At 60.7% G+C, this 17,327-nt stretch overlaps 1 protein-coding gene across 1 annotated transcript; it reads right to left on the bottom strand.

Moving 5' to 3' along the window:
• Window positions 1-3,329: 3,329 nt before the first annotated feature.
• Window positions 3,330-16,247, bottom strand: MYO1G (myosin IG). Its single transcript, XM_055335553.1, has 22 exons — window positions 16,058-16,247; window positions 14,442-14,650; window positions 14,229-14,322; window positions 13,461-13,626; window positions 13,275-13,328; window positions 12,667-12,762; window positions 12,344-12,463; window positions 11,694-11,918; window positions 11,440-11,585; window positions 11,067-11,181; window positions 10,816-10,986; window positions 10,594-10,664; window positions 9,420-9,494; window positions 9,132-9,264; window positions 8,388-8,554; window positions 7,809-8,016; window positions 5,454-5,677; window positions 4,883-5,027; window positions 4,242-4,346; window positions 3,964-4,077; window positions 3,648-3,802; window positions 3,330-3,563 (listed from the first exon to the last, which is right to left on the bottom strand). Exons 1-22 carry the CDS (start codon window positions 16,147-16,149, stop codon window positions 3,407-3,409), a joined length of 3,042 nt encoding a protein of 1,013 aa, XP_055191528.1. The 5' UTR covers window positions 16,150-16,247; the 3' UTR covers window positions 3,330-3,406.
• Between the last annotated feature and the right edge of the window lie 1,080 nt (window positions 16,248-17,327).

The raw sequence follows: 17,327 nt of genomic DNA, 5'->3' as shown, positions 1-17,327 counted from the left end.
CAGCGGTTTGGCGCCTGCCTTTGGCCCAGGGCGCGATCCTGGAGACCCGGGATCGAATCCCACATCAGGCTCCCGGTGCATGGAGCCTGCTTCTCCCTCTGCCTGTGTCTCTGCCTCTCTCTCTCTCTCTCTCTGTGACTATCATAAATAAATAAAAAATAAAAAAAATAGTTAAAAAATTTTTTTCAGGAAAAATGGAACCAAATGTGACAAAATGTTCATAGTTCGCTCATAGTATTGGGTATATGGTTACTGTATTATTCTGTCTAAATAAAAATGTTTAAAACGTTATCATTTACAACAGCACCATACATTTGGTCCTAGGAATTAAACAGATAAAGACATGCAAGACTAGGCAGCCCGGGTGGCTCAGCGGTTTAAGCGATGTCTTCAGGCCAGGGCCTGATCCTGATCCTCTCTCTCATGAATAAATAAATAAATCTTAAAAAAAAAAAAAGACATGCAAGACTGTCGTAGAGAAGGTCATAAAGCTTACAGACAGCTCATTGTTCATAACCTGGGACATAGGGACACACACAGAGATAGGTCAGAAAGCTTGGTCTTTGTTTTAATTATCTATCACTCTGAGCAAAACTCAGCACTGTACTTAGTGGCTTAAGACAACCACCTTTTGGGTGACTGGGTGGCTCAGTGGTTGAGCGTCTGCCTTCGGCTCAGGGTGTGACCCTGGGGTCCTGGGATTAAGTTCCGCATCGGGCTCCCTGCATGAAGCCTGTTTCTCCCTCTGCCTCTCTCTATGTCTCTCATGAATAAATATATAAAATCTAAAAAAAACAAAAAACAAAAAAACAAAAAAAAACCCAACCATTTTATTTATTGGATGTTCTACTCAAAACCTGCTGATGGGGGTGCCTGGGTTGCTCCGTGGGTGAAGCTTTTGGCTCAGGTCATGATCCCGTGTCCTGGGATCAAGCCCCATGTTGGACTCCCTGCTCCTTCTCCCTCTCCCTTTGCTGTTTCTTCTGCTCATGGTCTCTCTCAAACAAATAAATATTTTTTAAAGACTTTATTTATTCATGAGAGACACACACAGAGAGAGAGAGAGAGAGAGAGAGGTAGAGACACAGGTAGAGGGAGAAGCAGGCTCCATGCAGGGAGCCCGACATGGGACTCGATCCCAGGTCTCCAGGATCACACCCTGGGCTAAAGGTGGTGCTAAACCACTGAGCCACCCGGGCTGCCCTCAAACAAATAAATATTAAAAACAAAACAAAACAAAACAAAAACCTGGGCACCTTAGTGGTTAAATCGGTTGAGCATCTAAAGGGAGCCTGCTTCTCCCTTCCCCTCTAGTCAAACTCTCTTGCTATTTCTCTCTCTCTCTCTTTTTTAAGACTTATTTATTTACTCATGAGAAACACAGAGAGAGGCAGAGACACAGGCAGAAAGAGAAGCAGGCTCCCTGCAGGGAGCCCATGTGGGACTTGATCTCGGATCCCAGGATCACGACCTGAGCCACCCAGGTACCCCCCCCCCTCAAATAAATAAATAAAATCTTAAAAATAAAATAACAAAACCTGCTGGTCTGGTTGGTGGGCTCTCCCCGTGTCCCCTCTGTTCCATCACCGTCCCTGTGTCTAGCTCTCTCCCCCAGGTGACCTCTTCCCACGATTCTCCTTCTTAAGGCTTGGGCCCTCTCAAAGCCCCTCCCAGGGCCAGCCCAGACTCTGGGGGAAGCCTGCAGAAGGGCCAGAGGGAGCCTGTGAGTGGAGCTGGACTCTGCTGAGACAGCAACACTCAGGACCACAGGCCGATTTGCAAAGCCAGGACCTCTGCAGAGGTGAGGTGGGGTGTACAAGCCCCCCCCCCCAGCAGGCAGGCTGGTCCCAGGAGATTACAGACCCCCTTTCTCCACCTGTAACAGTAGAAGATAAAACTAACACTGACCTCGAAGGTAGGGAGGTGTGATCTGCAAAGCACTTAATGTAGGACAAATACCAGGATTTGTGGGGTGATGTACCACGTGTGTGAGTAGGCTGACGTGGGGTCAGAGTTCAACAAAGGGGTTCCAGCTCCTTCCTGCTCCTGCCTGTCTCTTAAGCCCCTCTATAGGATCTCAAGATCCTGCAGCCCCAGAAGCCTGTCTGGCAGCCGTCGCATCTCTCTGGATGCTGGAGACACTGTGTCCGGCTCTGGGCCTTCAGCATGGAGTGGCTCCCAGTAGGACAGGACCCCCCGAGTGTTGCCAAGTGTGAGGTATGTCCCTCTGGGCTCCACTAAGCCCTCGCCTCAGCTGGGTAGCCGGGCAGCTGTGGAGAATCTGGAAAGGAAGCAGGCCACGCTGACGGCCTCTGGCAAGCCACCTACTCCCGGGCCAGGACCACCTACTGTCTAGAGCAGCTTAGTCTCTCCTGGTCCCAGGGGACCTGAGTAGCCTTCACAGTTAGCTTGCTCTTCAAGAGGACGGCTGGTTTGTCCCGAGGCCACCAGTGCCAGGGACAGATCCTGGGATGGGCTACGTGAGGGTTTCCAGGGGCCTCCAGGCTGGGCAGGGGCAGCCTTAACACAGCTGCACAGGACGAGGGGACCTCACCGAACCCCCTGGAAAGAGGAGCCAATAGTGACCAGTGGAGCCTCAGGAGCTGTAAGAACACTCGAAGGCCCTAGTGGACACACCAACCTCCCTCCACAGCAACAGGGCGCATGAGGCAAGGATGCCACTCAAATTTAGCATGTCCTGAGAGGGAGGCAGCAGCTGTGAAAGCCAAGGGGCCACTTGTGGAGTGAGGAGAGTGGGAGGGCTGGATGGGGTGGGGCAGGGCAGGGCAATGAGGGGTAGAGGGGTTGGGGGGGCACTGTGTCCACTCTGGCTTTCCTCTGGTTGGCTTCTGGCTTCCTCCCAGGCCTGTGGGAGGTACTGGCTCTTGGTCCCGCAGGTAGGAGGTGGGCTTCCTGGGCCTGGGATGCCCACACCCAGCAGGGACACAGCAGCAGGGACGTGTCTGCCCCCACGTGTGCTCAGCCCTGCCCAAGGGTGGCCCTGGGACCCCAAGCCTCCCTACGGGCCCAGTAGGGACAAGAAAAGGAGCCTTCGGGTCGGAGGATGAGATGGGGAGAGCCCTGAGCTGTGGGAGGAGTGGCCTGGACACAGAGGGCACCGTTTCCTCTAGGCCCATGGGCTCTGCAGCCAGTGGTCCACATGCTGGGGCCTCCAGGGAAGGGGGTCTTGCTGCCCCACCACACTGGGCCTCCTCCCCCAGTTTGGGTGACCCCACAAGGGTCAGCAGAGGGCACGGCGGTGACCTTTGACAAGTTGCTGGTGGCTGTGTGGATGTCCACCCACAGACACAAGTCTCGTAGGGCACAGATTCAGAACCCTTTATTGCCCACGGCCCGGGCTCCGGCACTGGGCTGGTGTGAAGGTAGGCCGCTGTGGCGGGACAGGTCAGCGACTAGGCCACAGGAGGGTGAAGGCACCGCGGCTGCAGCGGAATTCCGGTTCGGGCTGCTCGGGCTTGGGTTCCACGGAGACCAGGCGCCTGGTCCCGCGCTGGCTCAGGGGGATGCAGTCGGAGACGCGGACCTCCAGGGCCCTCCCCGTCCTGGAGCAGGGGCGCCGAGGAGATTAGGGCAGGAGTGTCAGGGCCCCACAAGCCCCTAGGACCGCTGGGTGCGCCCGCACTCACCCCTGGCAGTAGGCGGCCAGCACGCCCACCAGCTCCCCCACGCGGTTGTCCAGCGGCGGCCGGGAGCGGTGCAGACACACCACCAGGTCATCCTGGCCCCGCGCGTGCAGCACGACCAGCTGGTCCCGCCCACTGGTCACACTCAGCCCGGTCACCTGCGTGGCCACGGGGTCAGGGGAGTGGCCGGCCTCCTCCCCCTGCCAGCCTCCACCCCCACCCCCAGCAGTAGGGAAGGCCCTGCCCTCTTGAGCTGATGGTTTGTTCTAGAAGCTCTGTCCTTTGCAGGTAGACCCCTGCCTCCCCCCACGGCACTCACCGCCTCCAGGGGCACAGCCCGCATCACCCGGTACTGCCGGCCCGGGTCCAGCTTGTAAAGGTGCCGGTCAGTGAGCAGCAGCGCGCGGTCCCGGCTCTTGTGGAAGCGATTCACCTGTGGGACAGGCGCTTGGGGTCATCTGTCCACCTGGGGCCTCTTCTCCCTGGATCCCTTTTCTCAGGACTGAGTTGGATCTGATGCTTGGGAAGCCCTTTCCCTGGGCCTGGGCTGGACTTGGCTGGAGCTGCTGCCCCCTTCCCAGCCATCCCACTCCTCACCTTCCGAACGTGGCTGGAGAAGAGCACGGCGCCGAAGCAGTCCTTCTCCCGGAGTGCCTTCAGTCGCTCAGCGAACAGGCCTGAGGCTGTGGGGTTGTCAGTGGCCTGAGGACAGATTGGGGGAGCTTAAGGGCCAAGCTGGGGACAGTGCTGGGCGAACAGTGGGTCTGGTGAGTGGGCACCTCGCCCAGAAGCCAAACCAAGTCAGGCCTTGAGCCTGCCCTCCTTAGGGGCCTGAGGGCCTGAGGTCCAGTCCCTGGCAGCCCCAAGGTTCTGCTCACGCTTATGCCCTCCACAGCTGCCCAGCAGCCCAAAAGCTGAGAAGGCAGGGTCCTGGGGGCCAGGGGCACAGTTCCCTGTGCCTGGGGGAGGGCCAAGGGGAGCCAGGGCATGGGTGCAGGTCGGGGGTAGGGGGCCGGCTCTACCTCTGTACCTGCGGAAGAGGGGCCAGAGTGCAGAGAAGGTGCTCCGAGGCCCAGGCCACATGGTTCTAGGGGGAGGCCAGGGCCTAGGGCGGAGGGGCATGGCCCACGGGCCAGACAGACAGCCGGGCCCAGGGAGAGGACATCTGGGATGGGCACAGCAAGCTCTCTGCCCTGAGCCCCTCCCTGCTGCCCAGCCTTCAGGGCCCCGGCACTCACAGAGGACAAGTAGTCCCTGACCCAGGCTCGCCGGCAGCCCCAGTCTTGTCGCAGCTCCTGCAGGACCCCCATGGCAGCCACCTTGGCCTTGATCTGGGCCATGTCTGAAGGTGGGATATTCTTCACCAGCTGCCGGGCCCGCCACCTACAGGTCACCAGGAGGCCAGATGGACCCCATGCAGCCTTCACCGTCCCCATCCTGGTCTTGCCCCTGGACTCACGTCTATGGCCGCCTGTCACTCCCTTTCCTCCATAGGAGAAGGCTGCCTTCGGCCTCCCTCCTGGCCTCCTGGGTCTCAGCATGATGTGCCCCACCCCCCCACTCTGAGGACAGGGGCTGCTCTGTGCTGCTCCACCTGGAGAACTCCTACTAGGATGCTTTGTTCCACGCATTCCCTAGTCCCAGCCAGCCACCCTCCTGAGTGTGGGGTGTGGGGACCCAGTTACTATGAGCAGCCTCCTGCTTTCCTGTTTAGCAATGGGGCTGCTGGGGAGCAGAGGGACAGGCCAGGGCTTCAGAGGGCGCTAGCTGAACAGAGATACACGGAGGGCAGCAGCTGAGGGCGCCTACCTGCAGAACAGCACGTGGCAGGTGTCCTGGAAAGGCTGCAGCACAGCAGGAGGCGGTGGCCAGACCAGGTCTCTGCCGTAGAGGGGGGGCTGCCTTGCCGCCTGGAACCGCCGCTGCAGCTCAGCCAGGTGAGCACGTACCTTGTGCCTTCGGAACCAGCGCATGATGGTGTAGACGGCCCGCAGTCGCCGGCAGCGCCACCTCGCCAGAGTGCCCCGCCAGGCCTGGGGGGCCAGCCAGGCTCTCAGTCAGTCTGGTCTGTCTGGCCAGGCCCCTCCTCCCCGCTGGTTTCCATCCCCTCCCCTCTCTGCAGCCCACCTCCTCCACCCTCAGCCCAAAACTGGGCCAGGCTACCCCGTCTGCAACTCCTGGGAGCCACCTTCTCCTGCAGCAGGTTGCTTCCTGGGTGGGCAGGTGGCCCTGCTGGAGCCTCTGCCTGACTCCTGGGAGAGCTGCCTGCCCCGCTCCTTACCCTTGTGCCCAACACCTGGCCCCTGGAGATGGGGGTGACTTCCCCCTCCACGAGGGGCAGTGCCAACTGTCCACCTGGGACCCAAGCTGACCCTGAGAATGAACCCCCAGACCGGGAAGCCCACACACACAGCAGGCAGCCCAGGGGACTCATAGATGAAAACAGACAAGGAGCCTGACCCAGGCTGAGGAGAGGACAGCGGTGTGGACAGTCCTGGATATGGTGTGGGGACAGACAGACACACAGAGATGGGGTGGGGGGAAGCACACAATTGTAGCAATCGGGGAGGATGGTAAGTCATCATAGGGATCTCTCAACTTTTCTGTGGGTTTAAAATGTTAAAAATAAACAGTTGGGGAGACAAATGGGAGAACTCCTGTCCTTTGGGGATACACCAAAATGACTTCAAACAAAATGATTCGATGCAGCACCTGCGTGGCTCAGTTGGTTTGGTGTTGGACCTTTGATTTCGGCTCAGGTCGTGGGATCAAGCCCTGCATCGGCGCTGGCGCTCAGTGGACAGTCTGCTTCTCCCTCTCCCTCTCTCTCTGCCCACCCCCCACTCAGATGTTCTCAGTCATCTCTAAAAGGAATACATAAATCTTAAAAAACAAACAAACAAAAAAGAATTGCTTAAAAATAACTGGGATGGGCTGCAGGTGTCTGCACAAAACCACAGTGGTCACAGAGAGGTACAACTGACGCTGGGGAGTAGGCGGGGGAATTTAGTAGACCATTATGCATACTTTTCTCTAGGTCTGAAATCTTTCAGAGTGAATAGAAGAAAAGAAGGGAAGAGAAGGAAGGGGGATGCTCCGGTGGCTCAGTTAAGCATCTGACCCTTGATTTAGGCTCAGGTCATGATCTCAGGGTCCTGGGATCACCGAGTCAGGCTCCCTGCTCAGTGGGGAGTCTGCTTGTTCCTCTCCCTCGGCCCCTCCCCTGCTCACCCACTCCCTCTCTATCTCCCTCAAACAAATAAATAAAATCCTAGGAAAAAAAAAAGGGGGGAAGGAAGGAAGCCAGATCCTGAAAATCTTGTTTTGAGCACTTACATCTACCTGGGCCTGAAGCTGATGGCCTGGGGAATGAAGTGAACTAACCCCATCCACAACTTTTACTTAAGTCACTCAGTTCTGGTCTGTTTCCTGCTAGAGGGGATTCCTGCGGTGCCTGGAGGGGCGCCTGTAGGCCCTGTCGGTGTATGCACCCGCACTCCAGGTGGTGCACATCCAACCCTCCCATCCCCTCTGGGTACACACCCCTCCCTCCCCTCCCCCCTGCACATTCATTCCCCTCCACCCCCTCACCCCTACCAGGTACACACCCATCCCTCCCTCCCCTCTAGGTGCACACCCCTCCCTCCCCTCCCCCCTGCACATCCATTCCCCTCCACCCCCTCACCTCCACCAGGTACACACCCATCCCTCCCATCCCCTCTAGGTGCACACCCCTCCCTCCCCTCCCCCCTGCACATCCATTCCCCTCCACCCCCTCACCCCCACCAGGTACACACCCATCCCTCCTATCCCCTCTAGGTGCACACCCCTCCCTCCCTTCCCCCATGGTGCATACCCATCCCCCCACCGCAGGTGGTGCACGTGCATCCCTCCCTTCCCCCCACCCCATGCACACCCATCTCTCCCCTCCCCCCCAGCTTTCACCCATCCCTCCCCTCCTCCCATGCACATCTTTCCCTCCCCTCCCCCTCCAGCTGCATTCTCATCCCTCTCTTCCCCCCATGCACATCCATCCCCCTACTCCAGGTGGTACACACGCATCCCTCCCCTCCCCATCCATCCCTTCCCCCACCCCAGCCCCCCACCCCGGTGCAAACCCAACCCCCACATCCCCTCCATGGTAGGCATCCAGCTGGCCCCCACCTTCTGCAGCAGCAGCACAATGATGGGGATCAGGCGAGCACGGCTCTGCTCCAGCGTGACCAAAGTCTGGGGTGAGCGGATGAAGAGCTTGCTGTGGCCAAAGGCCACATCCCCTAGTAGCCCATGTTGCTCCAGGAGGGCACTCACAGCTGCCCTGTCTGAGCCCAGCAGGTGATTGGGCCATGTGTATTCACAGGTCATCTTGTACCTGTCACCACAGGACAGCACAGTGGGCACCATGCTCTGGGGCGAGGTGTGGTGCTGCTCTGCCCCGAGCCACCCAGCCCATGCCCCCACCCTCCCCATGTGGCTCATCCCAGTCCCTGCCCACCGTGTCCCACATATACACACAGGTCCTCACTGTCCATGTCGCGCGTGTGTGTGTGTGCACGGGTATGTGTGTGTGTGTGTGTGTGTGTGTGTGTGTGTGTGTGTGCGCACGGGTATGTGTGTGAATGAGAAGCACTGGCTGCATTTGTGACCCTCTGGCCACCCCTCCAACTCCTCACCAGATCCCAGCCCATGCATGGGAGACGGACAGGTGGGGACATGGGGCTCCGGGCTAGCAGGGAACAGTACCTGAGCAGGAATCGAGGGTAGGGCTGGCGGGAAGCAAAGCCGGCCCTCCGGACCCGCACATTCTCCAGCAGCCCCAGGTATGAAACCTGATGGCGACAGTGGTCCTCGTCCAGCCTGCCAGCCACCTTGTCCTCATTGGGCTTGATGCAGCGTACATAGAAGGGCTCCTGCCACAACAGAGGACACTCAGAGACACCAGCATCAGCCCCCACGGCCACCAGGCAGTGTGCAGGTGTCCCTCACAGGCTGCCCCTCACAGGCTGCCCAGGGAAGAGGCTCTTGCAGGGGGAAGGGGAGACTGAGCGGCCAGGTCAGGAGGAGGCAGGACGGCCCGCAAGGGGCCCGACTGAGTCTCCGGAAGCTCTGTGTTTGGGTGGGCTCTGGGGTCCTCCTGCCGCCTCCTCGGACTTTGGCCCCAAGCCACACAGAGAAGCAAATACTGCTTTCCTGTCCCCATAGGCCCTCCCCACCACCTCCTGCGTGAGAGGCAGGGAGAGGACAGGGGAGGGCTGCTGCCAATCTCATTTTTACTCAAGCTTCAGCCTGGCCCTGGAGGTCCTGGTCTGCACAGAGGTGGGTTCCCCCTGGCTGCGGTGGGGGTGGGGGTGTGGTTCACGGCAGGCAGGAAATGACCCCCCACCTTCCCCACGGTGTGCAGAGGTGCTGGGGCTGGTTTGCCAGCCAGGCACAGACAAAAGGGTCTGTAAAGATCCATGGCAGGGTGGGGGTGGGGATGGTGTGTACCTTGGAGGCCAGGTTTTCCACTAGGGCCACCATGGAGTTCTTGAAGAGAGTGCCAGCGGTCAGCGGGCGCTTTGTCACTTCTGTGATGTCCTGTTGGCCATCTGGCCACATGGTCCGCAGGGTGGGGTCGGAGCTGTGGATACAGGCCACATACCAACTGCCATCTGGAGGGCAGCCCCTCCCCCCGCTCCAGCTCTGCCCCTGGTGTGAAACCCCAGGCTGTCAGCCCATCAGGCAGGTGTCAGACCCGAGCATCTAAAGGCCCTGCCGGCCCCGGCCCCCACGCACCTGTTGTAGAGCAGCCGCTTGAAGTCTTGGAAGAGGTGGTCTCTGTTCTTGTCGATAAAGCCCTCCACTGAGTACCTGTGGGTCCAGGGCTGCTGAGGGGCAGGAGGCCCTCACCCTCCTCCCCTGCCTCTGCACTCCTAGGCCTCCCTCCCCTCTCCCCTGCTCTCCCACACCCACTTTTCTTCTCAGCATATAAGACTCTGTCCTTCAGGTGATCCCTCGGTGGCTCAGCAGTTTAGCGACTGCCTTTGGCCCAGGGCACCATCCTGGAGTCTCGGGATCGAGTCCCACGTCCGGCTCCTGGCATGGAGCCTGCTTCTCCCTCCTCCTGTGTCTCTGCCTCTCTCTTTCTCTCTCTCTCTCTCTCTCATAAATAAATAAATCTTTAAAAAAAAAAAAAAAGACTGTCCTTCAGAGGTGCCTCTCCAGGACGATGAGTCGGGGCTTATGTCCAGGGCACTGAACCCCGGCTCTAGTGAGTTCGTGCTGTATGACCAGGGACCAGTGACTTAACCTGTCTGTGCCCGAATGTGCATCGCATGCTCAGATGGGCGCCTGCTGAGTTCCATGAGTGTCAGCGATGGTAGTTATGGCCAGGAACCCCTGAGTCTGATCTGTTCGGAATCTGTGGTGCTGAGAAGCTCAGATTCATTGTTGTCCCGCCTTTTGACAACAAAAGGCTGGAAAGTGCAGGGTCCTTGGTGCACCTGCAGCTCCTGGCAGACTCTGGGCCAGTGGCCTGACCTCAGGCTGCTCTGTCCTCTCCACGTGTCCTTGGGAAGGGCTCTCTGCGAGCCACCTCCAGTCCAATTCAGGACGAGGGGAGCGGCAGGGAAATTAATAATACGGCCACGGAGATTTCTGGAGTCTTTGGGTGTTGGTCCCGAGGGTGTGCTCCAAGGATGGAAAATGCATGCCTGGGGGCTTGCTGGAAACAGACTGGCCTGTCCCACCCCCAGGTAACCTGCATCTCCATAATAGCGAGCCCCCCACCCCCACCCCAGGCACTGCATGAATTGGGCCAGAGAGGAACATTTGTTAAAAGCTTCCAGAGGCTTCTGTGGTGCAGCCAGGGCCAAGAGCTCTTATCTGAACAGCCCTGTTTCATGCTCGTCCCTTGTGGATCTGGTGTCAGGCCCGTCTTCGGCGTGCTAAGAAGGGGAGGGGGCCTTACGTGACATCCCCTGCATAGTGCTTGATCCGGAAGTCTCGGCCAAACTCCATGGTCTTGTCCGTGGGGCAGAGCTGGGCAGGGGGAGGGGGGGCAGGCCTGGGTCAAGGCACGGGGCGGGGGAGGCTGTGGAGGGTGCAGTGCTAGAGGGCAGGCCCACCAAGGGGGCACCGCCCAGGACAGGCTGGGCACGGAGGGGGTGGGGTCACAAGGGCAGAGAGGTACCTGGCGGCTGCTGTAGTGCGGGTGGTGGCGGTGGTGCGTGTCCAGGCTTTGTAAGAAGATGCGGTCGGTGATGGTGCCCGCGGCACTGCAGGCCTCGTCCAGCACGGCCAGCACGCCCCGGTGGGGCCGCTCCACCAGGTCCACAATGGTGGCGTTGTTGAAGTAGTCCACCTGGGCAGGAGCGGGCCCCGGTCAGCCCGGCCGCTGGCCTTGCTTGGTGGCACCCCCCCTGCCCAGTGGCTGGCACTCACGTTCTGCCAGGCGATGCCCTCCCGCTCGTACTCCTCTTGCTCCTGCTTCAGGATGAGCTGGATGAAGAGCTGCTGCAGCTTCTCATTGCAGTAGTTGATACAGAACTGCTCAAAGCTGCGGGGGGGCAGACGGGCGTCATGCCCTGCCAGTCAGCTAGCCCCCCCTCCGCCCTGCGCCCCCGCCTCTGGCATCACGCGCTACTGTGGACTTGGGAATCCCAGCCCAGGGGACGTGGCCACGGCTGGATGGGGTGGCTCCGCTGAGGAGCCCAGGGGGCTGACATCCTGCTCCCCGGCCCCACGGGGTGCCACGGGACTGAGGTGGCCCCTGAAGTTGGGGTCAGAGCAGGGGGGTGGCCGCTGGGCTACCCACCTGTTGACAGGGAACACCTCGAAGCCGTAGATGTCCAGCACGCCGATAACTGTGTCCTTGCCATCTCGCCGGGGGTCCCGGCCCCGGGCTTCCATGACACAGTTGATCCGGTTCACCACCCACTCAAACAGCCGCTGGTACACAGCCTGGGGAGAGGCCGGCAGCCAGCTGCTTCAGCTTGCCTCTGCCTTTGCCTCCTCCAGGAAGGCACCTGGGTGTTCCCGCCCCGCTCCCCGCAGCTCACCCCCGGGCACCTTTGCACAGGCATCCCGGGCATAGCTGGCCTCAGCTGCAGTGTGGCCCTTCTCTATGAGCTCCCTGCCTCCCGAGGCCACAGTGCGAGACAGCAGGCAGCGCAGCACCAGCTCCCGGGGCGTGGCCGTCAGCTCGGCCACGTGGTCCACCAGCACCTCCTCAGCCACCGCCAGGTGCCCCTGCTGCAGGCCGGCCGCCTCCGTCTCCACAAACTCAACGTTTCCCTGGGGACGGGGAGGATGATGGTCAGGCTATGCATCCCAGACGGGGTGTCCGCACGCCTCTGCCCAGGGAGAAGGAAGGAAAGGCAGGGATGGGGGTGTGGATGGGCCCTGGAGCACGGCTCCCTGCCCAGAACGTTGTGCCCGGGCTCCAGCTGATAGGCACCCACTCCTCAAGCCGCCTGGGGCTGAGGGGGTGAGACAGAGGCTCCGACACACTGAGGCACTGCCTGGAGCCACACAGACCTCACTGCACTTCCCTGCTGGCGGAGCCACAGACGGGTCACGGTGCAGGCCTGACCTGCCTGCTGGGGGGCACGTGGAGCCCACAGCTGAGGGCCCAGCCCCTCGGAGCCTGCGTCCTTCTCCAAGGGCGGCCCTTGGGCATCGCGTGGGGTGCTGGCCCCTCCGCCCTCGGCCAGGCTCACCAGGTGCAGTATAGCCGCCAGGATCCGATGCACGGAGCCCACCTCCTCAGGGCTGAAGCCGATCACCCTCATGGCTTCCATCACTTCCAGGTAGTGGCTCTTCTCGTCGCTCTCCAGAGCCTGCAGGACAGGGGCTCAGCACCCCAGGGCCATGCAGAGCCCCAGAGTCCTCCCACTGAATGCCTGTTAAATCGGGGTCCCGCTGAGTGGCTCACCACCCTGGTCCCCTCCTGAAGCACCGACCTCCAGCACCCAGTGCCCTGGAATGTGGCACCACAGAGCCTGGGCGCTCTGGTGCTCCCGCGGAGCCTGTCCCCACTCACACTGAGCCCCGCACCCTGCCGAGTGAAGTTGTACAGGGCGGGGTTCCTCTGCAGGTGCAGGTCCTGGAGCTCAGCGTCCTCGCAGCCCCGCAGCACCTGAAGGACAGGTACACCCACCGTGAGGCCCTCGGGGCTACAAGACCCCGCCCGACGTGCAGGAGGAACAACATGGGGGAGCTCCACGCTTGTGTGGACACCGCCAGGTCCATGCAGAACCCGCTTCTGTGGTCAGCCAACGAGTGGACACTGCCCAGGTCCATGTAGCACCCGCTTCAGTGGTCAGCCAAGGAGTGGACACCGCCCAGGTCCACGCAGAACCCTCTTCAGTGGTCAGCCAAGGAGTGGACACCACCCAGGTCCACGAAGAACCTGCTTCAGTGGTCAGTCAAGGGGTGGACACTGCCCATGTCCAGGGACAATCCCCTTCAGTGGTCCGCTAAGGTTGGACACCGTCTGGGTCCAGGGAGAACCCCCTCAGCAGTCACACATGATGTGTGACACCACCTGCATCTGGGAAGACCCTATGTCACCCAGTGTAGACACCACCCTGCTGGTGTCCGGGGAGGGGGAGGGCTTCCTGGATGTCCCACAAACGCGCTCTGGCTTACCTGGTAGAAGGCATGGAAGTTCCGTTCACCCACATGCTGCTTGAGGACTCGAGACTGTGGAGAGAGGGGCCCAGCTGCTACCCAGGCAAGGGCCCAGCTGCCCAGGGACCCACCCAGAGCCCCAAGGGTGGTGCAGGCAGAGGGGTGGCCCAGGTCAGGGAGGGTCAGCGCAGGCGGCCAGCCCACCTTCTCTAGCAAGTAGCTGTGGATGTGCCCCCCGATGGGGTCACCTTTAAAGTCAAAGTTGATGTCCATGTACTTGCCAAAGCGGCTGGAGTTGTGGTTGCGGTTGGTGCGCGCATTCCCAAATGCCTCCAGCACGCACGTGGACTTGAGCAGCACGTCCTTAACCCTGAGCAGGGCAGAGGGGGCTGGGCTGTGGCGCACAGACCTTGTAGGGGGACTGTACCGGCTGGGATCCCTGCCCCAGGCCACCTGCCCTAAGCTCCCCCTGGGTGTGGGTGAGGCCCAGGTCCTCTGGGCACGGAGGGGCCGGAGCTGCCTGCCCCCTTGCATGCTCAGATCTTCCATCATTGTGTCCCCCATTTCCCGGAACCCCACCCTGCCCCTCCAGACAGGAAGAGCCAGGGCTCTCACACAGGAAGCTGCTCCCACGAGGCCCCCTGGGTAAGAGCCAGGGAGCAGCTGCAGAGGAGGTGGACAGGTGGGCCCTGATCCTGGTCCAGGTCCTTCCTGACCATTTGGCCATCTTCTCCCTTCCGTGGGGTCTCCTGTGAGGGGCCCATCCATCAGCCCTTTGCGCCTTGCCTCTTCCCTGTTCCTGGTGGTGGGGTGCTCCAGGCACTGGGCCCTGCCTCTCCTGGGTGGAGAGGTCCTGGGTGGGCTCTGGGAGCCTTCCCGCAGACGGGGGCTCCAAACGTGGCCTAAGCCAGGCTGAGTCATATCTGTTCCCCCCCCAGGCCTGAGGCCCAGGCCATCCCTGCTCTCTCTCACCTGTCCACCTCGGCCCTCTGGCTGGGGTTGGTGACGGCAGCGATATACTGCATGATGTGCTTGCTGGCTTCTGTCTTCCCTGCCCCACTCTCCCCTGCCAGACAAGTGGATGGTCAGATAGAATGGGTGGCCACTCCCTCTGACCAGCCTCCAGGGCACCCCCTCCTGCGGGGCCTGGGGAGGCTTCCTGGGCCCAGTCCATAGGGCAGGTACCTGAGATGACAATGCAGGTGTCCCTGGAGCGGCGCTTCATTGCCCTGTAGGCAGCATTGGCCACGGCATAGAGGTGTGGTGGCCGCTCGTAGAGCTCACGGCCCTGGTACTTGGCGATGGCCTCAGGCCCATACAGGGGCAGCTCCTGGTAGGGGTTCATGGACACCAGCACTTCGCCAATGTAGGTGTAGATGCGGCCCTTCTCGAACCTGGTATGGGTAGGGCCAGGCCTCAGTGCTCAGGGCCATGGGGAGCCTGGGGGCCCTAGCCCAACCCAGGGCTGAGAGTGGGAAGGCGTGTGGGTTGACCTGACACTTCCTAGTGCAATCTTGCTGGAATCCCACCCCCACTGCCAGGTGGTGCTGGAGTCCACGCTGCTCCCCAGGGGCGTCCTGGTGGCACAGGAATGTCCACCATCCGTTTTATGAAGGGACTTTCTGGCCCAGGGCCACAGGGGGCCAGGTAGGGCCATGGGGTGGAGGCAGAGGAAGAGGCTCCGGCTGTTTCCTGTCTTCAGGCCTGGGTGGAGACCCAGAGGCAGCAGGGGAGCCCTCCTGGCCCCACCCAGATGGCTGGGACTAGGAGGGGCACAAGGAGGGGCCCTGGGGATGCTGGGACTGTGTTCCCCCTGCACATCCTCCTGCTTCTCAACCCTTCCTTTCGGGAACCCTGGCTCCTGGCCCCGGATATGTTCCTCTCTTGACCTTTCTGCCCTGGAAGTTACACTGGCCAGCCAGCTCAGCCCTTGCTCTGGCTGGGACCCGCCCTTCCCTGGCGGCTTGTGGTCCCTCCTCCAGCAGGGGTTCCTCTTCCTCCACCTCAGATGAGGGAGTTCCCCATGGGGCTCGGCAATCTCCACACCCTCTCTCATCTGCCCTGGGCCTGCTCCCCTGCAAGCTGTGTGGCTGGGGCTCAGGTCTCCATGGTTAAAATGCACATGGTAATGCCTGTCTCACAGGCTAGTGTAGAAGAATGACGTGAAAGCAGGCTCAGCTTTGTGCCCTGTACAAAATAGTCTATTTCCTGTCCTGGAACTTCAACAACGCGTGCTCAGGGCATCCCATTCCCTAACTCTGCACAGCAGCCACCTGGTGCTCCCCCTGGCTGTGCAGGGGTGAAGCCATCCGGCTGCCCAACTCCTGGTGCCACCCCATCTCTCCAACTCCGGCTCCTCCAGGGCAGTCAGACCCCGTGTCACTTCCAGGAGCCACGCCCTGCAGCACCCCATGTGCCCCCCTCCCTGAGTGTTAGCTTGTCCACCTGCGCCCTGGGACAGCGCCCGCCCGCTTCCCTTGGAGCCCCTAGGGCCCAGCACCACCCCCAGCGGCAGATGGACAGTGTGCTCTGTGCAGGGCGCTGGTACCTGCCTGTGCCTGCCGGGTGGGTGGAACAGAGAACACCCAGGCCGAGGGGGAGGCCGGGATCTGGGAAGCCCGCTCCAGCACTGGCCGGCCACTCTGGCCTTGGGAGGATGGTCCTTCCTGCCCGCCAGGTGCCCCTGCAGTCACCCACATAGCGGTGTGGGTGGGGGGGGGGTGTGCAGCCCCACCTCGTGCCCCACTGTGGGCCGATGGGTGCCAGTGAGCCTGGGGAGAGAGCCTGTGCCCTCTGCCTACCTGAGCTTTAGGTTCTCCATGAAGTCCTCCATAGTCACCTGGTCCAGGAGCACAAAGTCAGGTTTGCCGCACTCTGGGCCTTCCTCGTCCATCCTGCCAGTGGGCCCCAGGTCAGGCTGCTGAGATCTATCCGTGCAGAAGGGCAGAGGGGAGGGTGCTCTGCTGCTGAGCAGGCTCAGTCTTCAGCACGCCTCCCAGGCCCCTGCGGTGAAGTAGGAAGTGGGTTCTGGCCCCAGGGAGGGGCTGCCCTCCCCACTTGCCGCTCCCCGCGAGGGGCTCTGACCCTCGCTTCCTGGTTCCCGCACCCAGAGGGCGGGCACGCCCAACATTTGGGGTGCCAGGTTCTCTGGAGGGCTCCTGCTGGCCTCCTCCGTAAGCTCCGACCCTCAGTGGTCCCTGTGCCCACCTGTCACCCCGCCCAGACGGCATCTGTGTGGCTTGATGTGCTCATGGCTACCAACCCTCTATGTGTAACACCCAGAGCTCCACACTAGGCATGTTTTTGGCTAGGTACTTTGGATCTTGCTAAACAGTGGGAAATGCCAGTGCCCAGGCCTTTGGGGGCACGGCCTAGGGTAAACATTCTTCAAAGTGTGCAAGGACACACTGGGATGTGAGAAAACCGGCTTCATGTCCCACCGCACAGCGGGGCTGGCGGGCCAGGTTCCTCAGGCTGAGATTCCAGTGGGGCCGCAACCCAGGCCTGTGGATGGTACCCGGGAGGCCACCCCCAGCCCCCTCGCCTGGCCCTTCAGTCGTAAGGTTCAGGAAAGGCGCGGAGAGCCCTCCCATCCCCGGGGAGGCCCGAGTATTTGCCAAGTGAGTCATCCGCATGCTGCCTTGGGGATTCTATACTCAAAAAGCTAGTGTAATAATTGCCTTTTGATGAGCTCATTTTTTAAACTCTAAAAGAATCGACACGCAAGTTAAGGACGGTTTTGCCTTCAAATTCATTATGACAAATACACACCCAGTAAGTTGGGAGTGCTTACTCAAAAGCCCATAAATCCAGGCCACGGCCTTGTGCACCATCCTCAGGGGCTGTTGGCCTGACACTTCCATAGGGACTCAGGTCATCCTCCAAAGCCTTGGGGAGTCCCCTGTACACCCCCTCTGGGGTTGGTGCTTTTGAAGGGCTTTTCCACACCGACACTCAGGAGAATCTGGTCCCTCTGGTCCTGGGGTTTCACTTCCCCAACCTCTCAACCCCTGGTTGGGGGGGGGGGTTCTCCAACCTTGGTTTATTTATTTATTTAATTTTTATTTATTT

This window comes from Nyctereutes procyonoides, unplaced genomic scaffold (genome assembly GCF_905146905.1).
Source record: "Nyctereutes procyonoides isolate TBG_1078 unplaced genomic scaffold, NYPRO_anot_genome, whole genome shotgun sequence".
NCBI classification, from domain to species: domain Eukaryota; kingdom Metazoa; phylum Chordata; class Mammalia; order Carnivora; family Canidae; genus Nyctereutes; species Nyctereutes procyonoides.
This window is presented reverse-complemented; position numbering and strand designations above follow the sequence as displayed.